This window comes from Lasiosphaeria miniovina (assembly GCF_030549165.1).
Source record: "Lasiosphaeria miniovina strain SMH2392-1A chromosome Unknown B0T26scaffold_7, whole genome shotgun sequence".
NCBI classification, from domain to species: domain Eukaryota; kingdom Fungi; phylum Ascomycota; class Sordariomycetes; order Sordariales; family Lasiosphaeriaceae; genus Lasiosphaeria; species Lasiosphaeria miniovina.
The window spans coordinates 1,984,106-2,000,021 of record NW_026848226.1 but is presented as its reverse complement, the minus strand read 5'-3'; the positions used below and the strand labels follow the sequence as shown (position 1 = coordinate 2,000,021).

General features: G+C 54.8%; 5 protein-coding genes across 5 annotated transcripts; 3 read left to right on the top strand and 2 right to left on the bottom strand.

Annotated features, from left to right (window-relative positions):
- Window positions 1-361: 361 nt before the first annotated feature.
- B0T26DRAFT_456578 (HSF-type DNA-binding-domain-containing protein) lies at window positions 362-3,087 on the bottom strand. Its single transcript, XM_060435129.1, has 5 exons — window positions 2,355-3,087; window positions 2,188-2,286; window positions 2,065-2,132; window positions 1,589-2,011; window positions 362-1,520 (listed from the first exon to the last, which is right to left on the bottom strand). Exons 1-5 carry the CDS (start codon window positions 2,702-2,704, stop codon window positions 709-711), a joined length of 1,752 nt encoding a protein of 583 aa, XP_060291571.1. The 5' UTR covers window positions 2,705-3,087; the 3' UTR covers window positions 362-708.
- A 2,842-nt stretch (window positions 3,088-5,929) lies between these two features.
- B0T26DRAFT_456526 (uncharacterized protein) lies at window positions 5,930-7,074 on the top strand. The gene is made up of 2 exons (XM_060435128.1): window positions 5,930-6,129; window positions 6,194-7,074. Exons 1-2 carry the CDS (start codon window positions 6,105-6,107, stop codon window positions 6,802-6,804), a joined length of 636 nt encoding a protein of 211 aa, XP_060291570.1. The 5' UTR covers window positions 5,930-6,104; the 3' UTR covers window positions 6,805-7,074.
- An 804-nt stretch (window positions 7,075-7,878) lies between these two features.
- Window positions 7,879-8,872, top strand: B0T26DRAFT_456488 (uncharacterized protein). Its single transcript, XM_060435127.1, has one exon. The coding sequence runs from the start codon at window positions 8,056-8,058 to the stop codon at window positions 8,767-8,769; it is 714 nt and encodes a 237-aa protein (XP_060291569.1). The 5' UTR covers window positions 7,879-8,055; the 3' UTR covers window positions 8,770-8,872.
- A 1,758-nt stretch (window positions 8,873-10,630) lies between these two features.
- On the bottom strand, window positions 10,631-13,355 carry B0T26DRAFT_655284 (WD40-repeat-containing domain protein; the record flags this gene model as incomplete). The annotated part of the gene is made up of 2 exons (XM_060438614.1): window positions 10,631-11,422; window positions 11,508-13,355. 2 exons carry the CDS (start codon window positions 13,353-13,355, stop codon window positions 10,631-10,633), a joined length of 2,640 nt encoding a protein of 879 aa, XP_060291568.1.
- A 354-nt stretch (window positions 13,356-13,709) lies between these two features.
- B0T26DRAFT_875634 (WD40-repeat-containing domain protein) lies at window positions 13,710-15,635 on the top strand (the record flags this gene model as incomplete). Its single annotated transcript, XM_060448072.1, has 3 exons — window positions 13,710-14,246; window positions 14,337-14,505; window positions 14,640-15,635. Exons 1-3 carry the CDS (start codon window positions 14,209-14,211, stop codon window positions 15,633-15,635), a joined length of 1,203 nt encoding a protein of 400 aa, XP_060291567.1. The 5' UTR covers window positions 13,710-14,208.
- Window positions 15,636-15,916: the final 281 nt, after the last annotated feature.

Genomic DNA, 15,916 nt, shown 5'->3' with positions numbered 1-15,916 from the left:
AATGTGCATAACATAATACAATTCCTTTGGACTGTACTGCAGTCAAACAGTAAAACACAAGACCTAACTCGACTAGTTAGGTAGGTACTTACTCAGGGGGGGAATACACAGATACAAGACAAAAAAATTGACAGATAGCCACCGCTAAACCCCAAATGGCACACCCTTATTTAACAAAGGGGGGAAAAGACCAGCTCGTTTTTTAGCTCCACAAAAAAAACCCCTAAAACAGGAATCTGCCTCCCTCGTTCGAAAACACAACTATCCCCTGCCAACCGATATGGACAAGGAAAGACGAACCACTCGCCCAGACAGGAATTTCTTTTTGGAACGAAAATAGGTAGATAAGTTAGATGTCGACGAGATAGGAAGAGAGAAACGGTGGGGGGCCACGCCTCGCTCTGATTAGATAGATAAGGGGGAATATATGTCGTTAAATACGTCAACCTCCCAACGATTCAGATATCGTAAAAACCAAATAAAATGTTTTCGGCCGTTAGATGAATTCTCCTTCCACAGTGCCGCCTCAGCCTAAGGTAGACGAAAGAAATACATGGGCAAAAAGGAAATATCCCAAAAAAATCATATCGTACGCCTCTATACAAACACACGCGAGACTTCGCGGAGCAGAGAGCTATGTGCAAGGCAGGACATGCGAGGTTCAGGGGCTGGAAAGCGTTGAATGGATGGCGTATCCCGTAGTGTCTGTCATAGCAGCCGTTTGCGCTTGCGATCATCATCACCACGTAGATCCAAGTCATCTTCGTCATCTCGTTCTGCCATGTCTGTCGGGTTGAGTATATGGGCCATGCTGCCCCTCCTTGTGGGCGGCCCCGAGCTGTCCCTCACAGAGAGATTCTTATTATCACCTCTGTTGGCAGAGTTCCATGACCAGCTCCCAAAATCAGGGCCGCCGCCGCCGCCACCGCCTCCTCCGTTCACGAATGGGGGTGGCGGGGGTGTTGCTGGTCTCGAGTGGGGTTGCGAAGCGGTTTGGAGGGAGTAATGAGAGAACGAGTCTCGGATGCGCTGGTCTTCTGTGATGGATACGCGGTTTGGAGAAGATGGCCATTGGGAAGAAGGGGGGCCGGATGCGAATGGAGGGGGGTTCGGTTGCCAGCCATGCTCGCGAATGTCGGCAGACGTGTGGCGTCGGGCCAGGTTGTTGGGCAGCTCGACATTTGCCAAGGGATGGGGTCCAGGGGGTGGCGGCGGTGGCTGTGCACGTAGAGAAGACGGCGACGACTGTGTCGTGTTCGCGCCTATTGATCCATACGGCCGGCGGGTGCTGATTGACAGACCGGAGGGTACAGAGGGGCGGTAGTAGTTTGGTTGCCGAGATTGGGGAACCGCGAGATTGGACCTCCGGGGATCGTCTTGGGGCAATTGCCGCGGTGACACGGGAGCATTCTCTAGATTCGAGAAGTACTGACGGCTACTCGCGAAGAGCGGCTCGTGGGGTTCCTCAAGCGAGCGGACCGTCTCCATTTGCCGCTGGACTTCTCCTTGCAAGTTCGAAACTAAGAGGGCAAAATATTAGGCTATACTGGTCCACAAACAAAACACACCCTGGAGTGCGCCACTTTACCTTCCCGGTGTATCGGGTGGTCTGGGCTCGGCGCAAGGGCAAGGACCGCGCGCGACAGGTCCTGGTTGAATTGGAGCAAGCGGGACACTGTGTCCATGAGGGTCTGGTGCTTGACGCGCATGAATTGCGTGTACTCCTCGTTGCGCTGAAGGCGAATGCTCAGGTCGAAAAGAGTATGCTCCATGTTGTTGAGTCGCGGATCACCTCCCTCTTGCATGGGAGGCATGGGCTCGGCGGGCGTCCCTGGCTGTGATGGCGGTGGCTTCTGGCCGCCATTGTATTCTCGGTGCACAATTGCATGGCGAGAGGCCCGGCGTTTGATCTCTCGAAGCCCAACTAGATCTCCGCGCTTGAAATTTCCGTTGCCGTGCTTGAACTCCCACAAGGTGGTGTCCGGCACCCCATGATGGAACGTGTCGCTCACTTCATCACGTTAGCGGCACTCACACGCCGTGTTCGCCATTGGGAGTCCTCACCTTTATGAAATCCATACATGTTGAGCTGCCTCACGAAGGACGAGGTATTGGTGTGTTTAAAGTATTGGCTGCCCTCGTCAGCGACAGGGTCTGGGAAAGGGCAAGGGGCGGACGAAAGCATACGCTAGTACTTTGGAGAACTCATGATTAGGCTGCACAATGAAGCTCTCGCTACTTGGTGTCCAAGTTATGAGGTGTTGAATCGTCTTGTCTTCCAGCATACTGCCACGGGGTTAGCCTTCCTCCACACTGCGACTCTTCCCCCCACTCTCCAGACAAGGTGGGCGCACTTGTATAGCTTATGGATGAAAGCAGTCTGAACTATCTTGGGCTGGTGAACAGCTGCGGCGGCTGCGACTGGCGCCGGCATAATAATGTTGTCCATGGGAAGCTGGTCATTTTGCATGACCGAGTTGGAGCGTTCGCTGTAGCCGTTCACATTGACGTCGCTATCCGGACTCTTGGTAGCCGAGGCGGGGGCCGACGAGCTGGTGGGAGTCGTGATTTCCATAGGCTCGCCTGGGGACGGCGCAGACATCTGGATCGTCGGGGTAATGATCGGAACGGTTCTAGCACCCATTAGGTCCTCCGGCCCATCAACCAGATGGTTCCTGGGCGCACTCTCAGCGGCACTAGCCATCAGCCCTGGAGGCGCACACGAACACGGTCAGCACACTCGGCACTGGAAACAACGGCGACGTAAATTTTCCCCGGCAAAAAACCCGCGAGACCCGTAAAGCAAGGTGCGAGACCCACAGCAACTGGACTGGCGCATGCGCGCATCCAGTTCAGCATCACCCAGAAGACGCGCCCAACCTACCTCATCGCTCCTAGTGAAGGCCTAATCGATTGCGTAGGGGCCAGCCAAATGACGAGCCGACGGTTACTGGGCCTGCATGCGCTGGCGGCGGTGTCGATTCCTGCTTCGTCTCAAGGCTCGTGGCATGGGCCCGCTTCCCTCTTGCGAAACGGCTGATATACGGGGCCGATAGTCTTGCGGGCGATGGCACGATGTTCGCGGCGATAACCGTTGACGGAGCTGGCGAGGTGGCGACAGACGGGGGGTTCTAGTCTCGAGCTCTTGAACCAAATTCCAAGGGGGGAAGCCGAGGAGAGAGGGGGGGAAGGTTGCGAATAGAAGTGGAGCGTAGGTGTTCTTTTTGTCTCTGGGCCGGTGGCGCAAAGGGGACGGGGATGGAACTTGAAGTGCTGGGGCTAAAGCGGCCGTACACAACCTAGTACCCTGGAACCCAGGTGGCTACCTAACTTACACTAGGTAGTGGAGGTTCCAGGTTGTTGCGGGGCTCGACTGGTTGGTCAAGGTAGGTGGACTACACACACTAAGTGAAGTTCCTCATGTGCTGCACATTATAATATTCCGCAAAGGCGATCCGGGGGGCTCTAATCTAAAGGGGCCCTCTGGTGTGCGCTCGATGCGAAATGTCAAGCCCAGTGGACGCGAAGGGACATGAAGGAGATGGATGGGTTGTATCCGTGCCGGAAGGCTTGACACGGGGCTTGTTCAGGTGCTGGAGGTCGCAGCTAACGTTCGTGCTTGTGCGCGAGCCGGGAGCAATGCGAGTGTGAGGGGTTTGTACAGGTACAGATACAGGTACAGTAAGGGGAAGGTGTGGGTATACATGGAGGGCAGGGATGAGGGACGCGGCGTCGAGGGCGGATTTGCGGGTGGTACCTCAGAGTAACAACCACAGGGCGGCCCCGGCGTTTTAGACTTCTTGCCAATCCGAGATCTGGCAGTCTTCCAGAAGCCCGTTTCCAGACTAGCACGCATCACACTCACTTTCTGCACCACGCCCCGAGAAGCGAATTAGGCTGATAGCAAAACAACTATCCTAGGCCCTAAAGAGAGGAGCGTGGGAAAGAAGCTTGCCGGAGAACTTGGAGGAACGAAAAAAGATCCCCTCAACGACAAGAAACCACCACACATCGGCTAACGAGTAATACAAGGCAAGGGCCAGTCAGGAAGAGGCAGGACCGTCCGGTAGGGAAAGCTGGTCGCGAGGGAAGGATCGAGGGTTCAGCGTTAGTGTCGGTAGCTTACCGAATCGGGAATGCTTGCATGGATCGTGTGTCATGGACGCTTCCAATCCTCGTGCTGTTCTTCAGAAAGCTCCGGCCTCACATCAAACCCACACGACTGCGCAAAATTAGACATGACCGCTCAGTGGGCAAGCACGGCGTGAGGCACACTCGGAGATGTCGCGCAGGACTGCCGGAAAGGCCAATCGACCTTCGTCGACACCTTTGGAGCGACGGCCAACAGCGAACAAAGAATTCGGTGGATCCCTTTTGACGCACGGAGGTGGAAATTGGTGGGGGTGGGAGAGCGGCGTTGAGACCTCGGCCAACCACAGAAGATGCCACAAACAGCAACAGCAGCAAGATCCCGTTTGGAACGCCCGGAGCTGATCTGTATTCCATACGGAAGTACAGAGTTCAATTTAACTACGTACTGTAACCAACTCAACGGCCATGGCGGAATGCGGGCACTGCTCGTCGCCGGGTCTGGGCAGAGAGTCGTTGTCCCCTCTATGGGTTTGGCCGCTTGTGGTCACTTCTCTAGACTTCGTCGATATCTGAGTGGCTGGAGACGAGGACGGAACATCGTGGACACAATTGCTACGCTACACGCTCGTGGCCGATGGTGGGAGATGGAAGGGAGCAGAGAAGCTCTGGAAAATCTGGAAGCCGGAAGGCATCGACGTGTGCGGCCCGAGCTGTGACTGAGACGAGGGCGACAGAGACACATACCTTTACCAGGGCGATGACTCGATAGGTATTGTCCGCTCGGCGCACGTAAACGAAAGCCACCACTGCGGGCAGTCGTGCAGATGTCAGATCCCCCAGGGGGGTTATTCAGATCGGCACTCGAAACTCGATTCAGATAGGTAAGGCAAGGTGGTCTGTTTCTGGAATCCGGATCAAGAAGCTGGAGACAGTCGCCGCCTCTAATGTGCAATTTTTCGCAATTGTTCAGCAACTAGAGAGTAGGTAGGTAGGTATTCTTGACTTCCTGCCATTCAAGGTCAAATCGAAGCACTGCAATAGTCGTTACGTACGCACAATTCTCTACACTCGGACGAAAAAGTGTAACATGGGGTCTATCGCCGTACTGCGTGCACTCGTTACCAAGATGCATGCTCAGGGCAACCCTGATTCCTGTTATGGTTCATTCATATGGACTGTAACGTCTCACGGATATATGACAACGTAGGCACAGAGAAAGTGAGACGCTACCAGAACCAGACAAGCGATGGATATCTCCATATGGCAGCTATACATTTGACACCGTTAGTAGCAACCCGATGACAAGTCCTTTTTTGCGGGTATCTGATCCGTGCCCAGATCGGTTTGTTGCTTGGCCTGGGGCTGGGATCAATTGGCATTCGGGCCCCAAAAATTGAACTTGAGAACGGATCATCCTCGCCAGCTAGGGAAAAGCCGCCTAGGTTATCCTTGCAACAAAAGCGGGTACCTTTGAGCAATGGAGTTTGCAGATCGCCTGTTGGAAGACTTGGGCATGACCAACATACTGAGCAACCTGGAATTCGCAGGCCGGTTCGACAAATCACGACGGAACCGCCCCTGACGGGCATACTGCGTTGTAATGAAGAGCATTCAACACGCGACGCAAGCCGTGTCCACGCCGTCGGGGGGCAGGAGTGCTGTTCTCGAATCCAGCTTCCTACCGACCGACGAGGGTAGGACGGATAGACTGGCGAGGTGAGTGCCTCCTCCTGGGCTTGGCCAGCATGGACATGCTTATGTGGGTTGCAACGCGATCACGGCGCACAGAACTAGGTTGGTTGAGACTGTGAACTGCCCTGGGTTGTCTGGCGTCGCGATGGCCCCTTGCACAGTGGGAACCGAGAACCCAACCTGGGTATCCAAGATCTCTTTTACTTAGTATCGCGTCTCTTATACCGCCGCCTCGTGCTACGGGACGGTAGACATCGCCGCCTTCGCTCCAACTGCCCTGCTCACCTCAACCTCTCTAGCCCGATCCGCGCTGGCATAGCATGCCGCCTCTGTCTGTCGTTCTAGGTAGGCGGCTCTCGCTAGACCCCCGTCTCCTGCAGCTTTGGACTACTACTGTGATCCGTATAAGTCAAAATTCCACGATTCATAAACCCTAGTGAAGCTCCTGAAATTTTAACCTGCATCCCTTCTTTTGTCTGGGCCCGATATATCGGCAAACACTATAGCCCCGGGACATGCATCGTCCGAGCGGCCCTTGACTGGCCTCAGGCACAATTGCTATTGTACCTGTACCGGTACAGAGCCAGACTGGACTGGTTTTTTGGAACCTCTTTTCCAGCACTTTACACCTGCGTCAGTTTCTGTGGGACCCAGACCGTCCACATCTCCGGGTGCTTGTCTTTGACGGCGCCATTGGTTTGGTGGATGCAATCTAGTACATTTGCATGCGCTAATCTCTGGTGCACTCACTCACTCTCACTTGCTGGGATGGATGGACTGGACGGGCTCGTCAACTCACTCTCAGCTCGACTGCACCTGGGGTCAGCTCTGATGCGTCCGTCGCCAGAAATACCCGCCCCCCTTGTGGATCGAGGACAGGATCTGCTACGGATTACCGATTGGCGCAACTCGCCTGGTCTTTCAGCCGTTGCCGTTGGGCATGTCGTCATCCCACAGCCCCTTCAGAGTTCAGCTGAACAGCAGATTGATGGCCTCCTCCCTTGCATCGCGCATTCTTGAGACGACAAAGCAAGCCCGCCGCCTTCTCGATGCCGCATCTGCGCCTCTTGCCGTCTCTGGCCGGCCGCACTGGCACATGTCTGCCTGCCAGCCTGCCTGCCGAACACACAAGACAAGGCAGGTACATACATGCACACAGACAGACAGGCAGACACTGGATGGGCCTCTGGATGGCGACGCAAACCCTCAACCGCAGGATTACGATAATCGGTTCCCCAGCGCGAGCGCGGCGCGCAATACGTCGAGCCAGCGGGGCTCCAGGTAACGTCACGGTCTGAGCCCGGTGAGAACGAGTTCCCAACCACTAAAAGCCCATGTTTCACCCATCTGCTCTCGACACCCTTGGGACCCGAAACGCTTGATCACCTGCTGTCTCTTTCCCCATGCGGTAGGACCCTTCAACCCCCCTTCCCTGCCAGGCGGGCTCTGCACGGGCACCGTCACACAGGACGATGGCGGTAGGCCGGAACCTGCCGCGGGGCTCCTGTGCCTCAGGCTTCTTCAGATCTCGCCCAAATATTTTCGTCGGATTGCCGATCTTACAGGCGGCAGATGGGACCAAAAGATTCTTTCTTTGGCGGCTTCCAGTGCTCCAGGCTGAAGATTCCCATAGCCCACGGCCGAGTCAGGTCGCAACTCACAGGCGTGCAGTGCTGTACTGTATGTACATGCGTAGAACCACAGGAAGGAACAAGTTTAGAAGCGGCCGCTTCACGTCCTCCATCCACAGTCCACACCTCGCGCTTTCCCACCTCGCGCTTTCCCGATGCTACTCTATCCGAACCATGGAAAAATTTCCGGCTGCCGAATCTCAGTTCTTCTCGCTTCTGTCGCAGTCCCATTCCCATGCCTAAGGTACCCCTTTCCGAAGTTCCGACCCTTTTCTCGAAGATTTAGGGCCCGAGACGGGAAGCTAGGTACCTCAGGTATCCGTACTCCTGCGTCACCTCACCTTTGTTGAATCTCGATGACAGACGACTGGACGACTGTCGCAGCTATGATAGGTCGGGCAATGGCACGCTGGCTGACTGCACGCAAATCTATGTCCCCTTCTCATCACCGATGCGTGTGAATTTTCCCTCTTGGCACTGCGCTGAGAGAAGCTGTCGAGCCGGGAGACGGCCCTTAGGGATATTAGCGGCGTCACCATCTGTATCTCGTGTCTGCGTGCTCTGACCTGGCCTGGGTTTGTCTGTCTGACCGCCACAATTCTGTTCGTCTGTTTTGGCAGTTCGGCGGTTGTGATGCAACATGTCTCTTGGGGTTGTCGCCTGGAAAAGCGCCCACCTGCCTAAACCAGGAACTCTCGGGTGTGGGCCGACAAAGGCTTGGCTGCACTTTTCCGCGACGGGGACTCTTGTCTTGGTTCGTGTCGAACGACGACATTATGTCTTTCGCAATATCTGGTTAATATCTTGCAGTTGTCTAAACCAGGCAGTCCGGGCTTTGCTAGGATGCCTTCCCATTGGTTTCCGCGGCCGATCCATCTCGACCTGTCAAGCTTGTTGGATCGACATTCTGGGGAAACCGGAAACACAATGCCTTGCCAGAACCGCTATTCTACTTGTCAACCGCAAGACACTACTGATGGGTGACCCCTCCAGTTCGACCACGATCCGTCGCCACCCGGCTCTCAGACGACTTTTACCCGATCCATCCTGCTGCCAGGTGGTTGAAGTGCTGGGTATGGCTTGCGAACACCTGACAGCGAGCAATAGCCTAAGCGGCTTCTTTTGGTTGATTCTTAATTTAGATTTCTTTCCCTTTTCTTCTGCTTTAGTTTCATCTGGAGAATATGGGGTCGGCATGTGCTGTGTCTATTTTCCTCCGTCGCGCTCCAGCCCGTCAGCTCTGCCGCTCCAGCTGGGGAAGCTGCGCCGTGCTCTGGCTGGGCTTCGTCCGGAGCGGCAGGAGAACCAGGGCAAGGCGGAGCGGCCGGGATATCCGTCTACGCAGTCTTGGTGATTTACCAAGGCTTTGTCTAAACGTGATGGCCCCCGATCCGCAAACCGGACGCACTGGTGTGGCCATGTCCAAAGAGAGACACGCACCTATCTAGCCGAAGTCCCAGCTCAGCTTAGTAGTCAATGCCTCAAACCAGCAAAAGTCCCCCGAGTCCGAGTACTTACTGTACAGGCCGGTCAGCTCAATCAACCCTCGACACCAACGCCTCATCCACACATACAACGTCGGCTCTGCTTACCCTGCACCAGCACGGAGGGACAGAAGAAAATCAGCCATTGGGCATACCGGCCAACCGAAACAGTTAGCTCTGTTTCTTGTTTCTTTGTCTGTAACATCTTAGCCTTCTTTGGGGGCTTTAAGTCCTCGGTGAGAATCAATAACATTTAGTATCTGGCATACATGGGTACTACTAATAACTTGGCTATGTATGTATGTATACTACTGCACTACCTACCGAAGGTAGTTGTATGTAAGCAGGCAACTTCGTTAGCAACATCAAGACTAAAGCTACTAAATCAGGTCCGTACATTAGTTCTAGCTTGAGGTGATTACACACCCTACGAAAGTGAAGATTGCCGTGCATCTAACCTGCATGCACTGCAAGGCAACTTAAGGAAAGGGCAATAAGTTTGCTGCTGCAAGGCGGCACAACCTAGGTATTTTCCTCTCTCGCCGTGTCATTCCTGGTTGGCTGGCCATGGCGGAACCTTGCCGGTTTGCCTCCTACGACAGTTTGTCGGTTAGATGGGTTAAAGATACATGCTGTACTTACATACCATGCTGGAAAACCATCGCCGGTCGTTTGGTAACCAGTCTCGGCGAGCAATGGGAAGAGCATCCCATTGGCATGGGACCAACTAATCAACCCCCACCCCCTGCCCCCAACTGCCAGCGACGAAAAGCAACCACAAGCACAACAAAAACATGAACCCCTTTTCCCTCCGACAAAAGGGCGAACGAAAAAAAAGTGTCGTAGTAACTGTCCGTACGCTACGTATATCGTGTCCATTGGTCTTTCTCCGTCGGAGCAAATTTCAACAACATGTAGTCTACCTACTAATCCATCCGCTCCGCTCCGCACGACATGTATGTATATATACACCAGCCATGCCGCAAACAACAATAATAATAAATAGCATCCTGTATGCTATATATAGACCGACCTTGCTTCATTCATGCCTTTGTGTAACGCACTCATACACACACGAAAAAGATGATGATGCGTGGGGGGCTCGGACATGTATGTACATCATTCATGGCATAGTCGACCAAACAAGGAAACAAGACACAAAACCCAAGGCATGCTATGGATGGAAAATTGGACCCACCAAACCAACCCTACCCGGCCCAACCTAACGCAAGGTACCTTACCTTGCAGATCAAAACTAAACCAAACAAAAAAAGGTTGGGAAGACGGGGCGGGAGGAGTGGTTAACTGCATTATGCCATTGAAATCGGACAAGGGGGAGTGGAGAGACAAGTATCGACTTTGTACAGAGGTACATTTTTCTGTTTTTTATCCCCTTTGTTCCCCCCGTTTTGTATTGCTCGCGTGTTCATCATCATTACGACTCGACCGGGTTGTCGTGCCATGTGCGTGTGTTTTCCCTTGTGTGTGTGCGTTTGGTGTTTGTAGGTAGAGTAGATATAAGGGTGAGTGACCCTTTCACTATTGTACATACATACAATAGGAGAAACAAAAGCTGCTACAAAACTTTTCAAGTGATGCCCTAGACGCGCTTCTATAAACATTAGAAAGCAAAAAGAAAATCGGGCGCTGTGCAATTCAGTAGGCGGCCACGTAATTTCGCACGCACACACCATTTCAACCGCCGCTCGGCTCTCTCATCTAGTGAGTGATTCAGGGGAAGTCATCGTCGTCGTCGTCTTCTCCAAATGCGCCGCCGCGGCCACTGACACGTTGCTCGCCGACCTCGCGAATCTTTTCGCCGAGAACGGTCCTACCGTAGCGGTCGGCAACCTTGCCGGCCGCCTCAATCATGCGGCCGGAGCGGTCGCGCATGAGCTGAACAACCTCGAGGGCACGCATGCCGCGGTCCTCGCCCTCGCGGCACTCAACTGCGAGAATCTGCAGGAGGGCCTTGTCGATTTCAAGCTCAAGCTTTGCGAGGGCGTTGCGCTGGCCGGCCGAGCTGGTGGTGGCATCGATAAGGTCGGCGAGCTGCGTGGCCTGCAGGCCCCTGAGCAGGAAAGCCTGCTCGAGTTTTTTGGACTCCGAGGCGGATTCGTCGCCTTGGGTCTCGTCTTCTTCCTCTTCGTCGTCTGACGATTCCTCGCCGCCGTCGCTGCCATTGATCATTTCTAGGTCTTCGTCGTCAAGCCCATTTCTGTGCTTTTTCTTCTTCTCCTTCTTCTTGCCTTTCCGAGCCTGAGCAGAGCTGAGTGGGATGGAAAACTCAAAATCGGACAAGAGTGGTCTCGGGAAGTACGGATATTTGTCTCCGCCCTTGAGAATGATGCAGTGGAACTTGTTGTCAGCGACAGCTACAGGAAAGTATGATTCGTGTTTCCGTCCCGAGGCCAGGCGCGGCAGCAGCTTTGTGTCAAGTAGCGGAATCCACGACGCACGGGACGGATGGCGCCAGTGCAGGAGCGTCAGCAGCGTTCCTGTCGAGTCATATATACACGGATCCTGAGCAAGAATATCTGTGTTAGCTAGGATATCGGAAGCAAAAGGGAGAGTTATTGTTTAACCCCGATACCAGAAAAGAACTTACGCCGCTGTCTGAGAAGAAAACGCTCTGGACCATAGCGCCTTCTGGTAAAGCTACTATATCCTCGTTCTGGCAGATCTCATCTCGCTTGATGTTCTGAATGCTGTAGAAGAGTTTAGACATGCCATCGGCGCCGACTGGCCCGTTACCCATGGTAAGGACATAGTCTCGCCAACTGGCGCACGTCACAACAGGCATGCTTTTGGGCCGGTAGACCCGATAGGGAATGCCAAACAGCGTGTACACCCTCACATACTGGGCTGTCACAACGGTCACAAAGGAGTCGCTGAGCGACATCGCCAGCACAGCTTCGCCCTGGGGGAGCTGCGTTCTCCAATCGCTCCGCTGCGTCCAGGTTTCATGGGGGCGGTAAAATACAACAGCAGGGGCGTCGTCCTTGGGAGGACAGGAAAAGAGAGCACCCTTGTCGTTCAGACAGGCCTTGTCATAGAGAAAGGTATCGGTAAAGTGGAGGTCCCTGTGGAATTCGTGATCGTAAAACTCGATGGTCACCGTGTGGTGCGAGTCCTGGTCCACGGTCCACACAAACCCGACCAAATTCAGACAAAGGTACTTGCGGTTGCCGCGCCACGGAGTTGAGCCAGGCTGAAAAGGCTTGTGGTGCTGCGGTTGGAGGAAATTTCCGCGCTTCTGGGGGTGGTCCGCAAAGATGCCATCGTCCTCGGCGGGGCGCTTTTGGCCGACATTGAGCGTGTAGCCAGCGCCGTCGTCGTCAACGACAAAGTCGTCATCCAAGTCGCCGTAGTTCTCGTCGAGCAAGTTGTCTAGGCTCTCCAGCGAGTTCTGCCGCGCGTTTGGCGCGGGCTTGTGACCATTGGCGTCGGACTTCTGGCCATTGGCAGATATCTCTGCCAAAGGGTCGTGGATGAAAGGGGCGGGCTGCTTGGGAAGACGGAGGAGGGACGAAAACTGCTCAGAGATGAAGTGGGGGCAGATGAAGACCTCGCCGTCTGACGTGGTAAAAGAGAGCAGATTCTTGGTCGGATGCCAGGCAATGTCAATGATATTGGGGTATTCGTACCTGGCAACGACCGTCTGGTCGCTGGTGGACCAGATCAGCAGTTGCTTGTCCTTGGCGGCCGAGGCGAGCAACGCGCCGTTTGGAGACCAGGCAAGTGCAGTGATAACCCCGTCGTGCCCGTTTGAGAAAACGCGCTGCTTCTCCCAGTCATTCTTGGACACGACTTGGATATCTCTCGTGGGCGTGGGCACAGCAAAGGCACGTCCATCAGGGTGCCAGGCGACCTTTGACGAGGCGTCGGCCTCGGTCTCGACCCTGCCAATGACGCTGTCGACTTTGCGAATCAGCTCGGGATGATCCGCAGTCAGGGAGTAGATATAAATGACGCCGTCTATGCACGAGAGCGCAAGCAAGGACCCGCGAGGATCAAACGAGAGATGCTTTGTGGGCTTCCCATGTTCCTTCAACGTGCGCAAGTGTGTGTTGTCTTTGACGTTGACCAGCCTGACGGTGAGCTCGTCACTAGCTACAGCACACCATTGGTTATCGGGTGAGAGGGCAACATCGCGGACAGGCAACGAAGTGCGTAGCAGGAAGCGGTCGAACTGGTTCGTGTCGAGCGAGTAGAGGCTGACGGTGCCGTCTTCGGAGCCAGCGACAAAAAAGTCGTTGCCAGTAGACACGGCGAGGTTCTGCTCTTGGCACTCATCAATGTTTGCGGGCTCGCCGTCAAAGCCCGTCTTGTAGAGGCGGATTGTGTTGTTGGACCCGACCGTCACGAGCTTAGAACCGTCCGGCGTGTAGGCGCAGTGCGTAGGCCCCTGAGTGTGGGCAGGGCGTGGCCGCGGCCGAGAGACGAGAGACGTCATCCTCGTCGCCTGTCAATTCGACTCTCGACTCTCGACTTAAGCTCAAGATGCGCAGATTCGAGAATTCGGGTGTTTGGAGGTTACAAGAGTTGCAATTTCCGAGCTACCATGCCGAGGCGAGCCTTTTGGAGGTGAATTTCTGTTTGGCCAAGGCTTTGGAAGTTTGGCTGTTGGAAATGGTGTTGAGCTGCTCGCGCAGAAGACGCGTCAAAACCGCGTCGCAATTTACACAGGGCCCTTTGCACTTTCAGGGGACGCGTTTGCTGCCCCACTTCCCGCTTCCATCCCACTTCCTTCCAGCCCACTTGCACCGTACTAACTGCACTCCGTATGTAATGTTCATGCGGATCTGTACCTCCGTACTATGTATCTAGATGCCTTTCATGATCGCCTAGCTCCCCTTAGTCGGTAGGTATAAAATTAATTATATATGATTTTTATGAAATTACACGTCTTTATTAGCTTAGTACCCATACTTTGACGACACGCGCGGCGTTGAAGGACACCCGTTGAAGTCTACAGGCACGTGGCTGCCGGGGCTCGCCCAGAAGACAGATAGCCCCGTCCATTCGCCCCTTCCTTAGCTAAGGACAAGGTAACTACTGGTATGGAACGGACGACGGATGGGCTCCGCTCGGCCCAGCACAGGCGGTGACCCAGTTCAGGCTCCGATTTGGACAAGAGCCGTGCTCGTCGGGCAGGCAGCACCAACCTCTCGTCGCTAGAACTCGAAGCTTTATTCGCCCTTAAATCAGAGGAAGGAAGGAGCGATCCCCCAGACTCCGACTACAGTTCCCGTCGCCTTCAATTGCATGGGAGTAATTCCTATTTGCCCAACCCACAGACACCCAAGATGCAGTCTTCAGACCCCAGACACTTTTTCGAGACTGAGTGAGCGCACCATCTATCATCCATCCCTTTGCCCGAACGCAAAACCCAACATGAGGGCACTGCTAATCGACGATTCCAAATTGTTCCCAGCGCTGAGCAGGAGCTGAGGAAGAGACGCTCGGCCAAAGCCGGCAATCGGCATGGCAATCCCATCGTGCTCAAGTCAAAGATCCTGGCCGCTATAGCAGACCCAAGGTTTCCCTCGTCTGCCATCCTCGTGGCCGAGTCGACGGGATCAGTGCGCCAAGTGAAGCTGGATGTACGTGTTTGATGAGATTGCTGCTGCTACCGCTGCTACCGCTGCTGCTGCCGCTGCCGCTTTTGTTATTACTCGATGCAAAAGAAAGGGATATCATCTAATTGCCTGGCGTTTTCGTCTTCGGCCGCCTGCAGGACGCCGAAAACGCCAAGCCAGTCGTCTACCGTGGCCCTGGTGCCCCAGTCTGCTCCATCGCCGTCGGGGGCCCAGGGTTCGGCACTCTCTTCGCTGGTTCTTGGGACAAGGCCGTGTGGTCCTGGGACCTCGTCACCAAGGCACCCGGACGCAAGTATCTGGGCCACTCTGACTTTGTCAAGGCGGTCGTCTGCGCACGGTTAGGAGACAAGCACGTCCTCATTAGCGGTGGCGCGGACAAACGGATCATCGTCTGGGATATTGCTTCAGGCGAGCGGCTGCACACGCTGCAGGATGGCATCGTGAACATGATGAGCCTACAGGACCTTGTCGTTGACCATGCCTCGTCGACGGCGGACGAAATTCATCTGCTCAGCGCCAGCAGTGACCCCCACATCCGTCGCTGGAAGATCCGGAGCGATGGCTGGGAGAAGATTGTCGACTCCTCCTCTGATACGCCGGGCACCGAACGCCACACAATTCTCGAACACGAGACAACCGTCTACAAACTTGTGTTCGACCAAGATACAGACGAGGTCGACCTGTGGACGGCGAGCGGCGACGGCACGGCAAAATGCCTGTCGCGGATAACAGACTTTGCTGGCTGCGACGATACATTTAACCACGGCGGCCATGTCCGTGCCGTGGCTGTCACGGACCAGTGGGTCATCACGGCGGGGAGAGACGAAGATGTTAAGTTCTGGGATCGCTCGTCGGGACAGCTCCACTGCTCTCTCGAGGGCCACTACGACGAGGTGACCGACCTGATCATTATCAAAAGCCCCAGCGGGGCCGCAAAGGTGTGCAGCGTGAGTATTGACGGCACCGTCAGGACGTGGCCACTGGAAAAGGCCGCCCTGGGTGCCCTTGTCAAGGAGCAAGAGGCCCCCGTCGAAGCCACTGATAAGGAAGATGAAGACGAGGCTAAGGGCGGCGACTTGATGACGGCCGACGAGGAAGCCGAACTCGCTGCACTCATGGAAGATGATGATTAGACGTGAAACAATGACGAAAAGAATAAACGTACTGGATCTGAACAGCCTATCCCGAATTCGAAATTGTGCATGTCGCTAAAGGCTTTGGACCACGCGGGTGACAACCATGTTTGTTTCGGCATTCCGTCGCGTCACACGTGGTATCCTTGTTAGCTGGAGCGGGCCAGTCGAGATTGCAAGGCATGGTCCAGATTGACTTCCCGCGCAGTCCTCAGGGGTGCCTGTCGCACAGTGATCCCGCAGACAGACCGGGCCAACTTGAGCCAAAGGACGAGAGAGCA

Bases quoted from the DNA above. Each gene is read 5' to 3' on its own strand.
- B0T26DRAFT_456526 (XM_060435128.1), top strand. From the start codon at position 6,105: ATGCCGCCTCTGTCTGTCGTTCTAG. The intron at 6,130-6,193 runs GTAGGCGGCTCT...GATCCGTATAAG, and splicing joins GCCTCTGTCTGTCGTTCTAG to TCAAAATTCCACGATTCATA.
- B0T26DRAFT_456488 (XM_060435127.1), top strand. From the start codon at position 8,056: ATGTCTCTTGGGGTTGTCGCCTGGAAAAGCGCCCACCTGCCTAAACCA.
- B0T26DRAFT_456578 (XM_060435129.1), bottom strand. From the start codon at position 2,704: ATGGCTAGTGCCGCTGAGAGTGCGCCCAGGAACCATCTGGTTGATGGG. The intron at 2,133-2,187 runs GTATGCTTTCGT...TGACGAGGGCAG, and splicing joins GAGTTCTCCAAAGTACTAGC to CCAATACTTTAAACACACCA. The intron at 1,521-1,588 runs GTAAAGTGGCGC...TTGCCCTCTTAG, and splicing joins CCACCCGATACACCGGGAAG to TTTCGAACTTGCAAGGAGAA.